Consider the following 19185-nt stretch of genomic DNA (forward strand, 5'->3'; position numbering starts at 1 on the left):
CTAAGACCACCACCACCACCCCTAAGACCACCACCACCACCCCTAAGACCACCACCACCACCCCTAAGACAACCACCCGGTGGACCACCACCCCTAGGACCACGCCGTTTTCAACTACAGGTGACTGACAAAGTACAAAACCAGACAGAGTTGTCCATGTGGTATTTAGTTAAAGGTGTAATATGAAACTTAATGACAGATTGTGCTTTTAACCTGAATTTGTAAATCAACACTTCCTCATTTGCATCCTGCAGGTTATTCTGTGTGTCTGCGTTACCTCACTGACTATTCGACAACAAGAAACCCCGTACTCCTCCAACTCTTCCCATACAGCTCGTACCCTGTGACCCTGGGAACCAGTTCCGGTTATATCTACTCACTGACCTGGGAAGGGTATTACTCAAAAACCTTCCAACCCAGCATTCAATTCTGGCCAGGAGGTTTTTCCCGGGACATATGGACCAGAGTCTGTGTCACCATGGACAGTGTGAAGAACGTGGCGCAGGTGTTCAGCGGCTCAAACATGAGCATCAGGAAGATAGTGCCCTATCAGGTGAGGAGGAGGTGGTTGCTCCTGACATGACCTCTGGGGGTCAAACTCTTTTGACCTCTCTGTCTTCTTCTTGCGTGTGACTGCTTTCTCATCCTGAGATACTTGTTTTCTTCGTCATCAACTCACCCACTCGCTGGTGGTAAATCCTGCGGAGGATCTGCTGTGTGTGTGTGTGTACTGGTGTATATTTGTGTTAAAGTATTTCTTATTTTACTTCTGTTAAAAGTCGTAATGTCGAAATCAGAGACATTTTAAGATGTCACCCTCTGAGAAGCTGTGTCTGACCTCTTCAAAAACTAAGTGATTCTAATTGTGTGTGTGTGTGTGTGTGTGTGTGTGTGTGTGTGTGTGTGTGTGTGTGTGTGTGTGTGTGTGTGTGTGTTCAGCTTCCACAGGGAGAAGATCCTGGGATCTATGTTCCAGGATTTGATGGTCAGTTAACAGACGTCCAGATGTGGGATTATCCTCTAAGCTACAGAGAAATCATCCAATACATGAGGCCGGGCACCTACGGGTAAGAACACGTGTGTGTGTGTGTGTGTGTCATTGATTTATGACAGTTCAGGGTCAGGGTCAGAGAACCCATCATGTCATTGAGCTTCATCACAAGTGTAAAGGAACAGAATCAGTTCCTTTACTGACTCACAATCAGACTGCAGCAAATCTGTTAAAATTTGATTTCTTGATTATCAATATTATATTGGAGTATAGTATAAACTGCAGTATGGAAAAGTATATTGTACAGAATAATAAATAGTTTCATATATTGTATTTGTGTCTCTAGGCCGTCCCGTGGCTCTGTCCTCACTTGGTCCCACATCAGCTACTCTCTCAGTGGAAACGCGCTGTTGGAGGACACGTACGAGAAGCAGGAGCAACAGCCAATCAGCAAGAGGGGGAGGGGGCGTGGACTGAGGGGAGAGAAGAAGAGCAGGATGGTTTTTTGAGTGGAGGAGAGTAAGAAAAGAGAGGGAGAGCTTCAGTGAATCACACAAGCAGATGGAGAGCAAGCTGCATCCTCTGTTCCTCATTTCATCCTCCAATAATAACTCAGAATGAATCAATAATCAGCATTTATCCAAATCAAATCAAACGATTTGATACGATTATATTTACACATAAACAGTGCTGACTAGTCTCAGTTATACCCTGGATTCTACATATTCAGTTAATTTTTGCTAACACTTTTGATTTTTGTGACTTCTCCTTAAGTGAGGAACATGTGACATTTTAGGGAACTGATATCCTCGAGTATATGGGACATATTTAGGGAACTGACATCCACGAGTGTGTGAAAGGTGCTGCAGCTAAACTGGATTCAAGGGATCAGATGTTTGCCCTCGGCTGAGCGACATCGTGCCACTGCCGTGTGGATGAACTCCACTCAGCATCGAGAGGATTCAAACAATGTTCAAGTTCCAAATCAAGTTAACACAAGACTGTGGTTGACATCTTTGCATTTGATTAAAAAACATGTGAGCGTCAATAAAGATCGACTTCATCAACACGTCCTTCACGTCGTCATGTCTTTATTCAAACTGTGGCATCGGGCTTCAGTGAAGTGGTTGTGGCTTCAAACAGAAACAGTGTCATCAGATGTGTGTAGCTGTGTAAAAGCTTGTATCAGGCTACTTGCTGAACATCTTTTATTATTTTACTATAGCTAAATGTAGTTTTGATCCATATTGGCTGCTACCTACCGCTCCTTATTTTCACCGGTGGTTTCAGTAAACTGTCCACGATCGACCCTTTCTGATAAGAGAGCGTATAAGTGTCGGTCATTGACACAGACACCAGTAAATAAAGGTTCCTTTATGTCAATAATTAACAGCTGTGGACTTCAGCCAGAGGTTTTCGAGGGGAGAGAAACGATCAAATACATTCTCGTCGAGTCTGTTAGCAAATGAGCAAAAGATTCAAAATGTCAAAGTGTGTCAACAGCATCAGAATTAAATAAACATTATATGAAGAAGTTCTCATTTATAACTCTGTATTTAGCAACACATCTGTTGTCATAGCAAAATAATTATGGTACATCCTCACATCAGGGCCAACATGTCACTTTACACAGTTATGTACAAAAGTCTTCTCCTCTACAGAGCGTTACATCGAGGACAAACAGACCTCCATGGAAAAGTTGATAAAAAGTTGTGTTATCTTTTCACAGATAGTTAAAAAGTTACATGGTTGCCCAACAACCAGAAGTCACAGGTTTTTTCCAACCAGCTCATACTCCTGTCACTTTTCTTTACAATTATCTGCTCGACAAAAAGAAAAGCATTCATCAAACATGGTTACATCGTGGCTTAAAAGAAAATGCCTCCCCCCCCCAAAAAAAATGTGTGCAACCACTTACTATTTGAGAAATAAACTCTGCCATTAAATCCTTTACACTCTGTGTGACCTGTGAAAGCATTATTGCTGTCAATAGAATAAATCCTTTTGTTTTGTACTGTTAGGGGGAATATTCACATTGGCCCTTTCACTTCAAAATGTAAAACGAATTTAACCAGATTATCTAAGACTCTATGTTAGTGTTAATAAATGAAAAAATGAAAAGCTTAATTGACCGAAACTACAAAAACTTTCCGTCAACCCAACAATCTTTTGCATTCATGTAAATTAATCACACATTGTAGTTCTACTGTTTATATTAGAACTGAATACGTTTGTTGGGTTTATTTATTTGACAGGAATCTAAATATTTTCAGATTTAGTTTGACAATGCATCTGAGTCGCTCCCCTGCTCAGGAAGAACTACACTCATGTCTGAAGGGAAGATATCCTGAGCAGGAGAGAGGTGAACTCTAGTGCATTTAATTCAGAGGGAGAATAAAGAATGAATGTTAAGTTTTCTTTCAGACACAGATTGAGATTCCCCCCCGAAGAAGACTTCTCAATTTGTCAATGTCTGTCCTGGAATATGATCACATTGGAGCTGGAGAAAAATTGAAATATTCTCAGTAAATATCAAACTGAAACTCAAACACTTTTCTTCAGAAACCTAATTTGTCTCAGTCACAATTAACACTTCTCGTAGTTTTGATAAATGCTCTATAGAGTTAATAACCACCTCAAACTTTTCATAATTTCGATTTTTTCTGACTTTAACTTAAATGTTTTCTTTCATTCTTGGCAGAAACAGATTTTCAGCGTCCTGAAGACTTTCTTCAACCCGCACACAAAAATAAGCCTTTTCCCACAAGCGTCAGAAATTAAATAGAATCAAAACCAAATCAAGCTTTCTGAGACGGCGTCAACATGAATACAGGGAAGAGGATTTGCTCATTAGCACTTCAGATGAGAGAGATGCACTGACGGTCGCTGGTGCCTAATGTTTGTGTGTTTGTTAGGATAACGTTTTAGTAAAATTGAATTATAAAGCACTGCTTGGCTCTGCTTGGTTCAGTTTGTTTGCATAAAAGTGTCAGTGTGTGTGTGTCTGTGTGTGTGTGTGTCTGTGTGTGTGTCTCTGTGTGAAGGGGACACCGGTCCAGTCAGCGATGAAGTGCACTTCTTTTAAAAAACATATATTTTTTTTAGAAATGGATGGAAAAACTCCAGAGTCAGTTCTGCCTGCAGCACTCCATCGTCAAGTTAAAAAAGTAAAAATTAAAAACGTCAAAAGGTTAAAAACACTGAGGGTCAAAGGTCAGCGGGGGGGTCGTCTTCCTGCTTCCATGATGACAAATCCTCTGTCGGCTCAGATACACTTAAGTTAATGTGTCATGTTTGAAAAGAGCAAACACCCGATGAATTAGAAATGTGTCACTCGCTCTTTTCTTCACTTAATGTTTTTGTGATTTAAAAAACAACAACAAAAAAATCCTCTTAATAAAACAGTAGCGGGGGGGGGGGGGGTAATAACTGAATTGAGTTGTATAAATTGGTAAAACAAAAAGTTCAATGTGCTTTCCATGTTGAACCCGAGCAGGGGGTCCTCAGTCAGAGTACCAGGGAGGAGACTCTCTGAAAGTGGCATTAGAGTTTCAGGCTGAGGGTCAAAGGTCAGGGCGTGGCAGGCTTGTGGAGAATGCCCTGCAGGTCCTCGGGCAGGGCCAGGATGACGGCGTCGATGTGGGCCCTCAGCTTGGCCAGAGTCCCCGGGCGCACCGGCAGCTGCTCCCTCTCCGCCTGGTCCTGCAGCACAGAGCACGGTCAGCACTGGTTATGTGAATACAGTTTATTCAGGTTCCATTTAAGATCGTTTAAAAAAAAAACACAAACACACAGAAATCAACTTACAGCTAGGGTTAGTAATCCTGGGAATATGTGTTAAATTAACTTAAATAGGCGACAGATGAATCCACACGCACAAACACACAAGCGCTTTTTGTGGTGCATCATATATAAGAGTAAATAAAATATCTGACAGATGATTCAACAAAAACAAGGACCAAACAGCTGTAAGGAGACGTTCATGAATAAAGCTGAGGACTAGCATCCTCAAAGGTCTTTTGAGGAACTTGAAATTATTGTTTATTGTGATTTTCTAGACCCACAGAAGCCCTGATTCATAACGTAGGAGGAGCATCAGCAGTGGTAGAGGTGTTATTAGTCAGAGCAGTGTAAGTACCAGTCATCCCATTAGAGGTAGTAACATTATAAGCAGTTAGTTTGCACTCACCAGTTTATCCTTCAGCTTCAGAACCAGATCAACCGTCTCCACCTCTGTGTGCTTCTGGACTCTCACCTGCAGATCCTTCAAACAGGACAGAGAGAGAGAGAGAGAGAGAGAGAGAGAGAGAGAGAGAGAGAGAGAGAGAGACAGAGACAGAGAGACAGAGAGAGAGAGAGAGAGAGAGAGAGAGAGAGAGAGAGAGAGAGACAGAGGGAGACAGAGGGAGACAGAGAGAGAGAGAGAGAGAGAGAGAGACAGAGAGAGAGAGAGAGAGAGAGAGAGAGAGAGAGAGAGAGACAGAGAGAGACAGAGAGAGAGAGACAGAGAGAGAGAGACAGAGAGAGAGAGAGAGAGAGACAGTGAGAGAGACAGAGAGAGAGACAGAGAGACAGAGAGAGAGACAGAGAGAGAGACAGAGAGACAGAGAGAGAGACAGAGAGAGAGAGACAGAGAGAGACATAGAGAGACAGAGAGAGACACAGAGAGAGACAGAGAGAGAGACAGAGAGAGACAGAGACAGAGAGAGAGACAGAGAGAGACAGAGAAACAGAGAGAGAGAGCGAGAGAGAGACAGTGAAAGAGACAGACAGAGAGAGAGACAGACAGAGAGAGACAGAGAGAGAGACAGAGAGAGACAGAGAGAGACAGAGAGAGACAGAGAGAGAGAGAGAGAGAGAGAAACAGAGAGAGAGACAGAGAGAGAAACAGAGAGAGAAAGAGAGAGAGAGAGATGTTGAGTCTCATTGTATCCATCCATCTTGGCTTTAAAGATAATGGTCCTGGTCCTGTATATCTTATAAAGGTAAAGAGGTAAAGAAGCTCTAAGCGAATTAACAAATAATAACACACAATCAAAATTAAACGGTGATATTAGGTGTGTGGACATTTTAAAGTGACGTCCTTCTACTCTGGAGAAACAAAAGGTCCAACAGGTGGATCCTTCTCAGGCACAACTATCCGAGGAGTCATTGCCCCCTGGTGGCGATGCTAACAAGTTGCTAACAATGCAACGCTAAAAGTGAGACACGCTTGTGACGCAAATGGGAAATCCTCCGTAGACCACGCCCTCTGAGACCAGGCCCTGCCCTCCCTCCTCACCCCTCCTCCCTCCTCACCCCTCCTCCCTCCTCACCTCCTCACAGAGCGCCTCCAGGTGCAGAGCCTCCAGTTTCTGGGTCATCTCTCTCCTCCTGTTGCGGAACCAGCCGTCAAAGTTCGGAGACTTGAGGAAATTTCTGCAACACAAAACACACACAAGTCCACGTGATGCTCTGGAAACTTTGCGTTTCCAAACAGGAATTCCAAAACTGATACACGCCCTGAGAGCTGTAAATAACAGGGAGGTTCTCCTGACCAACATTTCATTAATCATGTGACAGAGTCTAAATATAAAGTAGAATCCTTTAACACTAGATCTAGAGACACACTTCCAGGGAAGGTAAATGTTCAAGTGGGATTTCATAGTTTATCAAAATCAAAACTAGAGCCGGACAGATTTTTCAGGCTGATATCGATAAAAGTGATTAAAAGTTCTGATAACAAACCCTTAAGACAAAATCAGCCAGGCTCTAGTTACAACTGTGTGTGTTTGTGTGTGTGTGTGTGTGTGTGTGTGTGTGTGTGTGTGTGTGTGTGTGTGTGTGTGAGACCTGTAGAGTCCTATCCAGTCTCCTTTCAGTCTGGATGTGAGCTGAGGTCCAGCTTTCTCCAGTGTCTTCATGAAGTCCTGCTGGATGAACGGTCGGAGCTGAGGAGGACTCTTCCAGGGACTGATGGACTTCTGGAGAGGCATGAGACTGGCCACGTACCGTTCCTGTCACACACACACACACACACAAACACACACATTCCATTACTTCATCTCCAACCTGGCTGCAGCAGCACTGACAGAAAACACAATGAGGTGATCTCGAGCTCTCTCTCTCATCACGGAGGATGAGAATCCTCCAGAAAAGGTCCCTCATACTGAGGCATCTGGTGTAAATTGCTTTACAGTATGGATTAAAAGAAACACCCGGAGAGAAAACACAGTGTCACAATAAATCAACACCTTCCTCAGAAACACAGAGAGATAAAAACATGTTTTAATTGTCCTTACCAGTGGAATGATGAAGCTCTGAGTCAGTTCTAGGAAGTAGCGTCGAAGAATTGCATTCTGGGCCGCTGAGGGTCTCTTTTGTTGAACACCCTGAGAATCAAGGAACAAAAAATGATCGTAACATTCACGACTTGTCTTCATCAGATGTCACCTCTTCACAGATCCATCATTAGGGAATCAGTGTCAACAGATGAACAAGAAACATCAGTAGAGAATTGACTCGATATATATTTTTTTGGTCATTTAAATGGAGTCTCTTCATTTCATACACAATTACATCAGTAGTCCAACAGAGAGGAAAAGTTATGTTTTACTGCAAAGTCATGTTCCACTTCTTCATATTTCTGTGAGAAGTTAAGCCAAAAGATACAACAAAAGCCACTTGGGTGTACGGCCGGTTTGATGAACGGAGAAACCCTGTGTGGGAGACATGTCTTACCTTCTGAAGCTGTTTGATGATTTCTTCATCTTTGTTGAGATATGGCTTATATGCAGTGTACACACCTGCAAAACACACAAACATCAGGAAACTAAAGCTGATCCATAGACTGTATATGACAAATTATATTATGACCTTCGACCACCAAAACCTCATCAGTTCGTCCTCGAGTCAAACCGAACCTTTGTACCACAGTTGAGGAAATTCCCTCAAAGTGTACTTGACATCATATTCACAAGAATGGGATGAACAGATTGACCGAGAAGCCGAACACATTATGCAAATGGAGCTATATGGAGGTATGAATAGGGTTTCAAAGGGGCGGAAAGTTTCCGGTAAATTTCCAGAAACTTTCCACGGGAATATTAAGCTCGGGAATTTTGAAAAAAAAACAACTATGCAAATTAGACGCTGAGCAATAAAAACAACATTCAAAACTCTATTTTAAAGATGTATGGAACGTTGAGTTTCAACCCTCCACTGTGCATTCTTCCATCACATGCACAGATAACTCCCAGCATCCTTCACTCTACAGCAGGGCTATTGAGGCCTGCTGTAGTGTGCAGGACTAGTCAGGTAAGTTTCCATGATATTACTGAGGAAAATATGTTAGCATGCTGATTGAGGATTGTTCATCTAGCCTATTTCCATTATAATTTATCCATCAATTGTAAAATATGTTTACAGACGATTCCAATTGTTTGGCTAACTATTTATATCTCTGGCATTGCATTAGTGTTTTTTTACAAACTTTTTTCTCATCTTATTCTACAGAACAATGCCACGTGCACTCTCTCATGTGTGGAGACATTTCACCCCATCCAATGTAGAAGGAAAGGCTGTGTACATTTGCAAATACTGTGCAAAGACCTATGTTAAGATGACACAACAATGCAGAAGCATATAGTCAAGTGCCCAAAGTTTCCTCAGGGCTCAAATCAGCCTATAACAAAACAAAATGTTTATATTCATGTCTGTATATGACAAGGTAAATACAGTTAGTATAAATTACCCACAACATTTCCAGTTTATTCCCGTTAATTCCCGTATATTCCCATTTATTCCCGTTAATTCCCATGGAAAGTTTTCTACTTTGAATATTCCCGGAATTTTGCAACCCTAGGTATGAATGATGCATTCTCTCAAATGTCCAGCAGAGGGCAACTCCACTGGTTTTGAAAGAAGTCAGAAGATGAAAAAATCTACACCGGCCTTGATTAATAACATCAAACTTTTTCCTGTGGAGTTTATTGTCTCAGTCTCTAGTTTCAAGTCTTTTTTCAATACAGCGATGATGTGTATGAACCAGGGCGTAGAGAGTTTGACTTCTGCTTTCAAAAAACCAAGATGGCGCCGAAAAAAAGGCCAAATTCAGCTCACAAACCAATGGGTGACTTCACGGTGGGTTTGACACTGTAGTTGCGCCCCCTGGTGGATAATCTGCTGCCTCACAACAGTGAATGTGAGTTTTTTGGAGCCACTCGTCTGTCATTGGAAGTTCCACAGAGCTTTACCAAATTATAACGACAAACAGGAGAAGTTAGAAGCATTTACCAGGTTTAGAGTCCAGAGTTTTGAGGTTTTTCAGTTTCTTCACTTTCATCTGCTTGGCCATCTCACCTGAGGAGAACAGACAATGCCAGCTGCTGTCAGACGTGCGCTTAAGTCTGGGGACTCTTCTGAAATGTTCTGGAGGGTTGCGTGCGAGAACGCAAATCTACCTGCTTGCTTCATGTCTCCGTTGCGGATGATGTGCGGCCAGTGCTGCAGCGTTTTAGCAAAAAAAGGATTGGTCACTCCTAGAATGACTGATGGCCTGAAGATGGAGAGAGAGAGAACACAGGTTTTATTTGTCTTCCTACAAATCTATTTCCACAGTGCCTTGCTAAAGGGCAGCACGCTAGCCGCTGTGCTGGTTCATCTTTACTCACGGAGCCTGCGTCCGGGTGGTGTACTCTTTAAATTCACTGTCGTGGATGGTGAAGTACGGTCGGAAGTCGCTGCAGTAACGCAGGGGAGAGATACAGCTGCAGAGAGACACACATCACACAGATCAATGTAAAGGTTTAAAGCCTGATTGAGCTGCGGAGTGAAGCCCTTATAATTTAAAAATCCAAAATACAATTTATGAAACAAATGGCAGATCAGACATATCTGCATGTATGAAACCAGTCAGTGTCAATAGTTCACCAATAAACTACAGAAACTGATTTTAAACACTGAATTTAAGATGTGAAATTAACTGGATCAGAGACACGACGATTGGATTTCAAGTCATTTTAATTCTTCGCCAGAATTTAAAAGACACATCCTCAGAATACGTATTGAATTGTGAAGCTGCTGGTGGCAGAGGGACCCGTGTCTGTCAGCTCACCTGACCAGTGCCAGGACAGTATCTGATGACTCTGCAGGCGACGGCGCCATCACGACCAGCGCCTCCCCCAACAACACTAACTCCCACAGCATCTGGATGTGGAAGAAGACCGGGGAGAAACACCTGGAGAGAGATTATGAAAATATATCATAACAAATATAACATGTTTAGAGCTCGTATATGGGACAAAAGGGGTCGATATGGATTTTTGCTGATACTGATCTTAGAGAATATGTAAAGCTTTATTTTGTCCTATAAATACTAGTTCCGACAGATATTCTCTAAGGCAACTGGTGTCCGGAGGTGAACAACCCTCCCAGTCCAGACTGGGCCTGCTACTGCTGCAGTGCTGACTTTGAACAGCAGGTGGGGACAGGACACGCATGGGAACTGTGAAGACCAACACTTGGACCTGCAGGTCTCACCTGAAGAGGTCCACTTCATGGATGGTTGGGAGCACGATGGACACCAGACTGTCACTCTGAAAAAACAACCAGACTCCGTTTCAGCTGCGATAATCACATGTTCAGGGTCAATTCACACAATTCAGTCATTTGTTTGAAGAAACAACTCCTTCACTTAGAAGAAAAAATGAGAAACAGTTAAAACATCTTAAAGAAAATGTGTGTTTGTGCATTTGTGAGCGTGTGATCACCTGGGAGGACTGGACCAGCTGGGAGGTTCCTGGTTTGTCGTAACTTGTCGGGATACGAACCTGCAGCAGCACAAAGATCCCACACAGTTCAGATGCTCATCACAAACCGGTTTAACACAGACCACTAAATATTCAATCCTCCCTGCACCTGTTTGTTTTAATCAAAGATCGTACGGGAGTAAACGTGCCACAGCTGGTAAGGAGGTTGTGTTTATTTTCACCACGGTTTGTATTCTAAGATTAAGATACATTTAAGATACATTTATTTATTTGTCCCAAACACATGCACAGACATGCACAAGCACACTCATGCAAGGAGGGAAATTTAACCTCATGTTTTAACCCATCTGGTGCAGGACACACAGAGCAGTGGGCAGCCATGTACGGCGCCCGGGGAGCAGATGTTGGGGAAGTAAGGTGCCTTGCTCAGGGGCACTAGACAGGGTAGGGAGAATCCTCTTGGATTTTTGGACAGATCAATCCAGGTTCGTCTTTTTGTTGTTTCTCCGTGGAGTCAAACCAGAGACGAACCAGAGACCTTTTCTGCCCATAGTCCAAGTTTCTGCCACTAGTCCACCGCCTCTCCCTATTTTTTTTTTTTTTTTTTTTTTTAAATAAGATTAATTATTCCAGCAGGATCCCGCAATAAATAAATATTTTCCCAGGGAATAATTAGGAATCAAAGATATCTAGAGTATCTTCATAGGACTATGAGTGTGTGCAGCTTGATAGAAGTGAAGGGGGCAGTTGGGCCTTGATGTACAAACTAAATGAAGTGTTGTGGAGTAATGTTTTGTGTCCCCTGTGCTTAACCAACTGCTACAGATGAAACCTACTGGTGACCATCTATTAATTGTGTGTGTGTGTGTGTGTGTGTGTGTGTGTGTGTGTGTGTGTACCTTGATGACCACTCCCATTATGGGCAGCGTTAGAATCCGTCCGGGATGGGGTGTGGGCCAGCGGTCTATGTCATTACAAGCTGTGAAACACATGGAACATTATCAATCAGAATCTGAATCCACCCCAACAAGCAGAAAAGTAGACATTGTGCATTGGACTGACCGGCCTCCAGACAGGGCTCCTGCTTCTCAAAGTATTCCGGAGCCATGATCTTTAACAGCGAGTGGAAGAAGGTCACATAGGGCAGCTTACTGATCAGGACCAGGGACTGAGGGAGAGAAGTGACAGATTCAGAGATTACAGGAAGATTAATCACCTGAGGGAACTAAACTGGAATCTGTGACAACAACAGAGGGAAAGTGTGTGTGTGTGTGACTGACTAACTCCTGGAGACTTTCCTCTAAAAGTTCCCTCCCGTGGTGAACTGTCTTCCTCGTGTCCTAAGGTCGTCTTGCTTAAACTATTTGCTGCACTGCCCACGATGACTTCTGCTGCTACGGCTCCGTTTCTTCTGTTTCATCAATTAACACAAGCTTTCAGAAGACGTGCGCAAATACGGACAAAGTAAAAGCAGAGCGTGGACAGACGGCTTCGTCCATATCTGTAACTAAAACTGAGCGTATGAGTCTGGTTGTCTACGAAAATGTGTGGCTAAACAGGAAGTGCATCTCCAGAAACATAATTCATTAGTGGAAAGCGTGACAGTAACTGAGCGACTGGTGTGACGAGATGTTGTCGATGTGTTTTACTCGGTGAAATAATAAAAGAGCAACTAACTGACTGTTCTATCACATGCCGATGGATCTGAAGTGCAGAGACTCCACAGATTGACACTGACCTTCTGGAAGTATCCTCTCTTCAGAGACTTATCTCGCACCTGACGGAAATACACGTAGCCGTAGTAATGGCCCTGTTCCCTCTGCAACACACACACAGACACACACACACACACACAGACACACACACACACAGTTTAACATAACAGCATCATTGTATGTCAGGTGTCAGCAATTCATTTTGATTGTGGCACAGTTTTATTTTCCAGCACTGTTCAATGAGTGGACAAACATTATTAGTTTTTGTTGTTGTGTACTTCTCTAAAGAATAAAACAGAAAATGTAATTTTTAAGCCAGAAGTTGCCTTTCTGTAGTTTGTGTCAACACAGATCTATGACAGCGTGTGTGTATTTCCCGACCTTCAGACATGGCGGTGCGTCCCGGTCTGTGGTTTCCAGGAAGCAGCTGAGTGATGACTTCCTGTTTGAACCTTGACGGAAGCGGAAGCAGAACTGGGTGTCGCCAAGGCAACCTGGAAACGCAGCAGAGACAAACATACTGTCAGACTTCACTACATAAAAGCACCAGGACGAACTGTACGGCCTATGTTCAGATTGAAAGGGGTTGAGATGCATTTAAATAAATCTACAACGTTCCATATCCCAGTCTAGTGATTTAATCCACGTTCTATAAATTGCACCTTTATATTAATAAGTTTCTACATTGTCCAGGATCTACACCTCTGTAAACTACCTCTGTATTTCACAAAGTGAAAGTTGTAGAAAGATGTTAAGAGGGGTTTGACATTTGGACTCGATACAGATGCATTTCTCTTTCATGTCGAGTGGGTCTTCCTGATTTCGGGAGAAACAGGAAGAGGAATAAAAGTGGAAGCAGGAAGTCGACGATGAGTCATCAAATGGCCTTTAACCTCCGGTGACCTCTGCACATCCTCAAGCAGAAATGCCAGAGGAAAGTGAGGGGGGGGGGGGAAATATATAAATGGTTCTGAGCCAAGACTCCATGACACCATGCAGCATTAGAGAATATATTTTGTGATATATATATGTTGATCAAGTGCCTGAGAAGAGTTTTATAACATTCATGGATTACACCTTCTTTTCATTTTGCATCTGCAGATTCCTACCTCCTCCAAAAAGGCTATGCCCCCCCCCCCTCCCCTGTCTGTGTACACAAGCACAAAGTTATATAAATAGCAGCCCTATAGGCCCTGTGTCCTGATTCTGTCTCCGCCCTGAGGTCAGCGGGTTTGTCATGTTTACCACCTGATGACAACACGCAGCTGCAGGAAAACACAACACTCGATTCACATGCACAACTCCAGAGAGACGATTGTGGACGAGTGAGTGTGCAGACCAGCCCGTACTCCACTCTACCTTCAGACTAGTGTTACATTGATTAAAAGCATGGTAATTAATGCTTTGTCCTGTATATAGCAGCCGACGTCTCACTGCTCCAGAACTATTGCCATCCGTGGTAAGACAACATGTTGAATTGACTACTTCTTATCATATATATCAATATCTTATCACTTTAAATGAAAAGCATCGGAGGCATGATACCCTGCATATTCCCCAATCAGGCCATGCTTACATTTAATGTTGAAAATTAAGCAATTTCTTCCTGACGGCGTGATGATAATCAGTTCCCATCAAATTCCCACAAACACCTGTAAGATTTCAGACGGCAAAGAAGAGTTCAAAAGGCTGGAACAGGAACTCACCTGAGTTTGAGTCGGGGAAGGAAAGGTAGCAGATACTTGTTTTCTGAAAGAAAGCAGCAACAAGATTAGATTTAGATTTTGTCCTTTTCATCGCTTCATCACAGGTTGATTCACTTATCCACACTCCCGACAATGACACACAACAAACTGCAGGAGAGAAATCTCAGATCTTGTAGGATTCATTGAAGTCAGGTTAACTCACCTCTTTCTCAGACAGTTTAGAATGATGAGGATAAATGACCTGGAACACAAAGGAACAGAGTTACAACACAACACCAGCTCATCAAGCCACAAACTTTGTTTTGCACCTTTTGCTTCACCACCAAGTTGTTTAAACTTCAAACATCTTTTCTAACATTTATTTGTCTCTTCAGTCACAGTCACTGGATCGATACTTTCTCTAACTCCTCTCTGTCATTTTACTGCACTTGATCAAGATGGTTTGAAATCCCCAATTCTATAATAGAACAAATGTTTGAATTTTGTAATGACATATTTTGTCAAAACTTGTTACTGAATTGACTTCACGTACATTTCCGGGGTTATGCTATACGTCATTTATGTCAGGTCAGATTTATTTATACAGAACCAAACCTGTCATGTTCCAGAAGTTCTAATGTGTGTATATATTGTTAATATCAATATGAAATATATCTGGCTTCCTGTTGTGTTTTTCCAATTGCTTCTAAACAATCGTTTTTGTTTGTCTGGTCATGATACACCTGTGTATCGAATTTTGTGAAGATCGGTCAATGTGAACACGTTCCAGGGGTCTCGGGGGGCACAGTTGAGCCATTTTGCGACGCCCATGGAAAATTCCTCCAGAAAACGTAAATTTTCACCACTTTCTAACTTTCTGCAAATTTTTGTAAGAATTTGAGCATGTAAAAGCCCTCAAAAAGCAAAATTCATACTAATTATACAGTTTATAGCCATTCACACACACACATTCATACAGTGCATCTATGGGAACCATTTTGTCTATAAGGGGCAATCAGGGTTCATTATCTTGCTCAAGGACACTTCGGCATGCAGATGGGGAGGACGGGGATTGAACCGCCGACCTTCTGGTTAGAGGACGGCCGCTCTACCACCTCACTAAGGTGTCATAAAATGTTCTATTCTGCCATCAGTACCAAAAGTGGACAACTTGCTTTAAAGCCAAGGATTTAGAAGAGTCTATCTCCTCATTGTGGTTGTGGACAATGTAATGAAATGTAGAGGAACAAATGAGATCATGGAAAGAATTGACAGAAAATAAATCAGCAACACTTTTGGAAATCATGTGTGTGATGATTTAAGGTTCCAGTTTCTCAAATGTGATGATTTTCTCTTTACTTATTGTCGGGTTCATACACATTTTGACCAATGGATTTCCGTGACTTTTCAATAACTTTAAACCAAATTTCCATGACCAAACATTTTGTGAAATCTCGGTGTATACATGAAAAAGTGACAATTTAGTATTTAAGCTAACAATGAGAATTCAAAAGCATACAGTCTACCTTAAATTACACAAATGAATGAGACAATAGTTTGATTGAGGTCTTCGTCTGTTGTAACCCATCACATGTACTCTTCCCTTTGTAGCCAAGCTTGGTTAAATCTACACTTACCTGGCATAGTGCTTTATCCCGCCTGTACCCCACCGAACTTTATAATTAGTACGAGAGCGGATGCCTGCTTATATTTTGAGGGTATTTCTTTTAAAAGCATATGAATTATTTCAAACTCAGCGTAAAATACAACTGGCTTTTAGTCAAGGATTTAGAAGAGTCTATCTCGTCATTGTGGTTGTGGACAATGTAATGAAATGTAGAGTAACAAATGAGATTATTGGACGATTGACAGAAAATAAATCAGCAACACTTTTGGTAATCATGCGTGTGATGATTTAAGGTTCCAGTTTCTCAAATGTGATGATTTTCTCTTTACTTACTCTCAGGGTTCATACACATTTTGACCAATGGATTTCCGTGACTTTTCAATAACTTTAAACCAAATTTCCATGACCAAACATTTTGTGAAATCTCGATGTATACATGAAAAAGTGACAATTTAGTATTTAAGCCAACAATGAGAATTCAAAAGCATACAGTCTACCTTAAATTACACAAATGAATGAGAGACAATAGTTTGATTGAGGTCTTTGTCTGTTGTAACCCATGACATGTACTTTTCCCTTTGTAGCCAAGCTTGGTTAAATCTACACTTCCCTGGCATAGTGCTTTATCCCGCCTGCTTCCCCACCGGACTTTTCAATTGCCTGCTTATATTTTGAGCGTATTTCTTTTAAAAGCAAATGAGTTATTTAAAACTCAGCGTAAATTAACATGAAAATATATGATATAATATTAATATTATGATATATTTAGTCACATATTTACCTTTAATGCAATTATTATGAACCATTAAGTGTCATATATACTTTAACTGTCATTATTTTGTTATACTGAATCATATATTTACTTCAACTTTCAATATTAGGAACCATTAAGTCTCGTATTTACGTTTAATGTCATTCCAATGGTATACTAAATCATATATTTACTTTGAATGTCATTATTATGATATATTTAGTCACATATTTACCTTTAATGCAGTTATTATGAACCATTAAGTGTCATATATACTTTAACTGTCATTATTTTGATATAGTGAATCATATATTTACTTCAACTTTTAATATTAGGAACCATTAAGTCTCGTATTTACGTTTAATGTCATTCCAATGGTATACTAAATAATATATTTACTTTGAATGTCAATATTATGATATATTTAGTCTCACATTTACTTTAACTGTCATTATTTTGATATAGTGAATCATATATTCACTTCAACTTTCAATAGTAGGAACCATTAAGTCTAGAATTTACGTTTAATGTCATTCCTATGGTGTACTAAATCATATATTTAAATGAGTTATTTAAAACTCAGCGTAAATGAACAACATGAAAATATGAATACAACAAATTTCCATGAATTCTCCAAAACTTTTGGGATTTTATTTGTTTCAAGCACTTTTCCAGGCCTGGAAATAAACATTTTACAATTCCATGACTTTTCCAGGTTTTTCATGAACGTACTCTGCCACGAACTGAATGTTTCTCTGGGTTTATCGCACATATTTGTCCCTTTTATAGTTATTAATGTTTGTATTGTATTTCTCACTTGTTCATTCCATTCCCTTTTGGCTGCTGCAACACGTTGCCCCCCCCTCAGTGCGACTGATAAGAGAACACCTGATCTGATAAGTGGATAAAGTGAAGCGAACGGATCCTCCCGAGAGTTTAAAGACAGGTCGTTGTGCGTCACCTTGTTAACCACAGGCAGTGTGTTGTTAAGGAGGTTACCGCACAATGTCTGCAGTCACACATCGCGTGAGGGCAACAGGTGTTTGTTGTCATTGAAGAGGAAACGCACACAAGTTTTGGTCACATGGTTACATTAACTGTCTCATGTTTACTGTTAATGTGGTTATTTGTTTTGTGGTCATGGATGAATCCAACGAGGAGAAAACTCACTAGTTCAAATCCAAAGTTTAAGGCCTCAGTGAGTGAGTGTGTGTGTGTGTGTGTGTGTGTGTGTGTGTGTGTGTGTGTGTGTGTGTGTGTGTGTGTGTGTGTGTGTGTGTGTGTCTCTAGGGAAGAGTTTGGGTCAAATCCCTAAAGGTGATGTTGTGGCTGCTGTTAACAGAATAACTCCAGGAATGGAAACACACACACACACACAACCACACACAACCACACACAACCACACACAAATCCCAAAACTTAAGGCCTCTGTGTGTCTGTGTGAGAGAGAATGGAAACCCACAAACTCAAACACACAGACACCCACAACCATACACAAATCCCAAAGTTTAAGGCCTCAGTGTGTGTGTGTGTGTGTGTGTGTGTGTGTGTGTGTCTGGGAAAGTTTGGGTCAATCAGTAAAGGTGATGTTGTGGCTGCTGTTAGCAGAATAACTCCAGGAATGGAAACACACACACACACACAACCATACACAAATCCCAAAGTTTAAGGCCTCTGTGTGTGTGTGTGTGTGTGTGTGTGTGTGTGTGTGTGTGTGTGTGTGTGTGTGTGTGTATAAGTTTGGGTCAAATCAGTAAAGGTGATGTTGTGGCTGCTGTTAACAGAATAACTCCAGGAGTGGAAACAAACACCGATAACCACACACACACACACACAAAAACAAACACCCACAACCACACACACACACACACACACACACACACAAACAAACACCCACAACCACACACACAGACAGACAGACAGACAGACAGACAGACACACTATTCTTAAACAATGTCATAGCATTCGTGTGTCTCCGTCTATGTTCTCAGCCAAAGACTAACACAACCACCACACACAGCTGCATGAGATGTTTGTGTGGTGTAGCGTCCAGGAACTAGTCTGATCCGGGGACAGTCTATGAGCCGGTCCTCACCTCCACCGCCTGGCCCAGCTCCAGGTCGAAGCCCACCACGCAGAGGCAGTGCAGCCAGGTGGAGAAGCGGTCCCACGGCAGCAGGAGGGTGGTCTGTGCCCCCGGCTCCTCGTCCCCTCCGGGCCCGGCGGGCAGCGGCATCTCCTCGGCCGGGGAGATGCCGCTAGCGTCCTGGTCCTCCTGGTCCTCCGGATCCTCGACCTGCTCCCCCAGCTCCTCCGGGCCTTGCAGGTCCATGGCTACCCGGGTTAGGTGGACGGGTTTACGGGCGGTTCCGGTTCGTGTCCCCGCGGGAAGCGACAGGAGAAGCGGACACAAGCTGCAGCCGCTCGGCTACAAGTTAGCATCGGGTTAGCATAGCAGCAGGAGCGTGCCTAGGCGACGTGCTGACGTCACGCAGAGGAACGGGCGACGTCAGTGCGTAAGGTCGTGCCTGATGAGTCAGAGGAGTCTGAGGGAAGCTGGAGACAGAAAAGTGATGAATGAACAGAGGAAATACTCATAGTACGTTAAAATGATGATATAACTAATCAGAAAATAACTTTTACTGTCAATATTATGAATCATTAAGT

At 42.2% G+C, this 19185-nt stretch overlaps 1 protein-coding gene and 1 long non-coding RNA gene across 2 annotated transcripts; one reads left to right on the top strand and one right to left on the bottom strand.

Moving 5' to 3' along the window:
• The first annotated feature begins 941 nt into the window (after positions 1-941).
• LOC132999833 (uncharacterized) lies at positions 942-2064 on the top strand. The gene is made up of 2 exons (XR_009678168.1): positions 942-1067; positions 1338-2064. It is a non-coding gene; the product is annotated as an uncharacterized LOC132999833 (long non-coding RNA).
• Positions 2065-4424: 2360 nt separating this feature from the next.
• dennd6aa (DENN/MADD domain containing 6Aa) lies at positions 4425-18964 on the bottom strand. The gene is made up of 19 exons (XM_061069611.1): positions 18614-18964; positions 14364-14402; positions 14162-14204; positions 12837-12949; positions 12479-12559; positions 11803-11908; positions 11640-11719; positions 10741-10800; positions 10511-10566; positions 10086-10208; positions 9643-9738; positions 9433-9527; positions 9266-9331; positions 7712-7776; positions 7273-7362; positions 6824-6987; positions 6307-6409; positions 5181-5255; positions 4425-4693 (listed from the first exon to the last, which is right to left on the bottom strand). Exons 1-19 carry the CDS (start codon positions 18848-18850, stop codon positions 4562-4564), a joined length of 1824 nt encoding a protein of 607 aa, XP_060925594.1. The 5' UTR covers positions 18851-18964; the 3' UTR covers positions 4425-4561.
• Positions 18965-19185: the final 221 nt, after the last annotated feature.

The sequence above is a fragment of the Limanda limanda genome, chromosome 4, assembly GCF_963576545.1.
Source record: "Limanda limanda chromosome 4, fLimLim1.1, whole genome shotgun sequence".
Taxonomy (NCBI): domain Eukaryota; kingdom Metazoa; phylum Chordata; class Actinopteri; order Pleuronectiformes; family Pleuronectidae; genus Limanda; species Limanda limanda.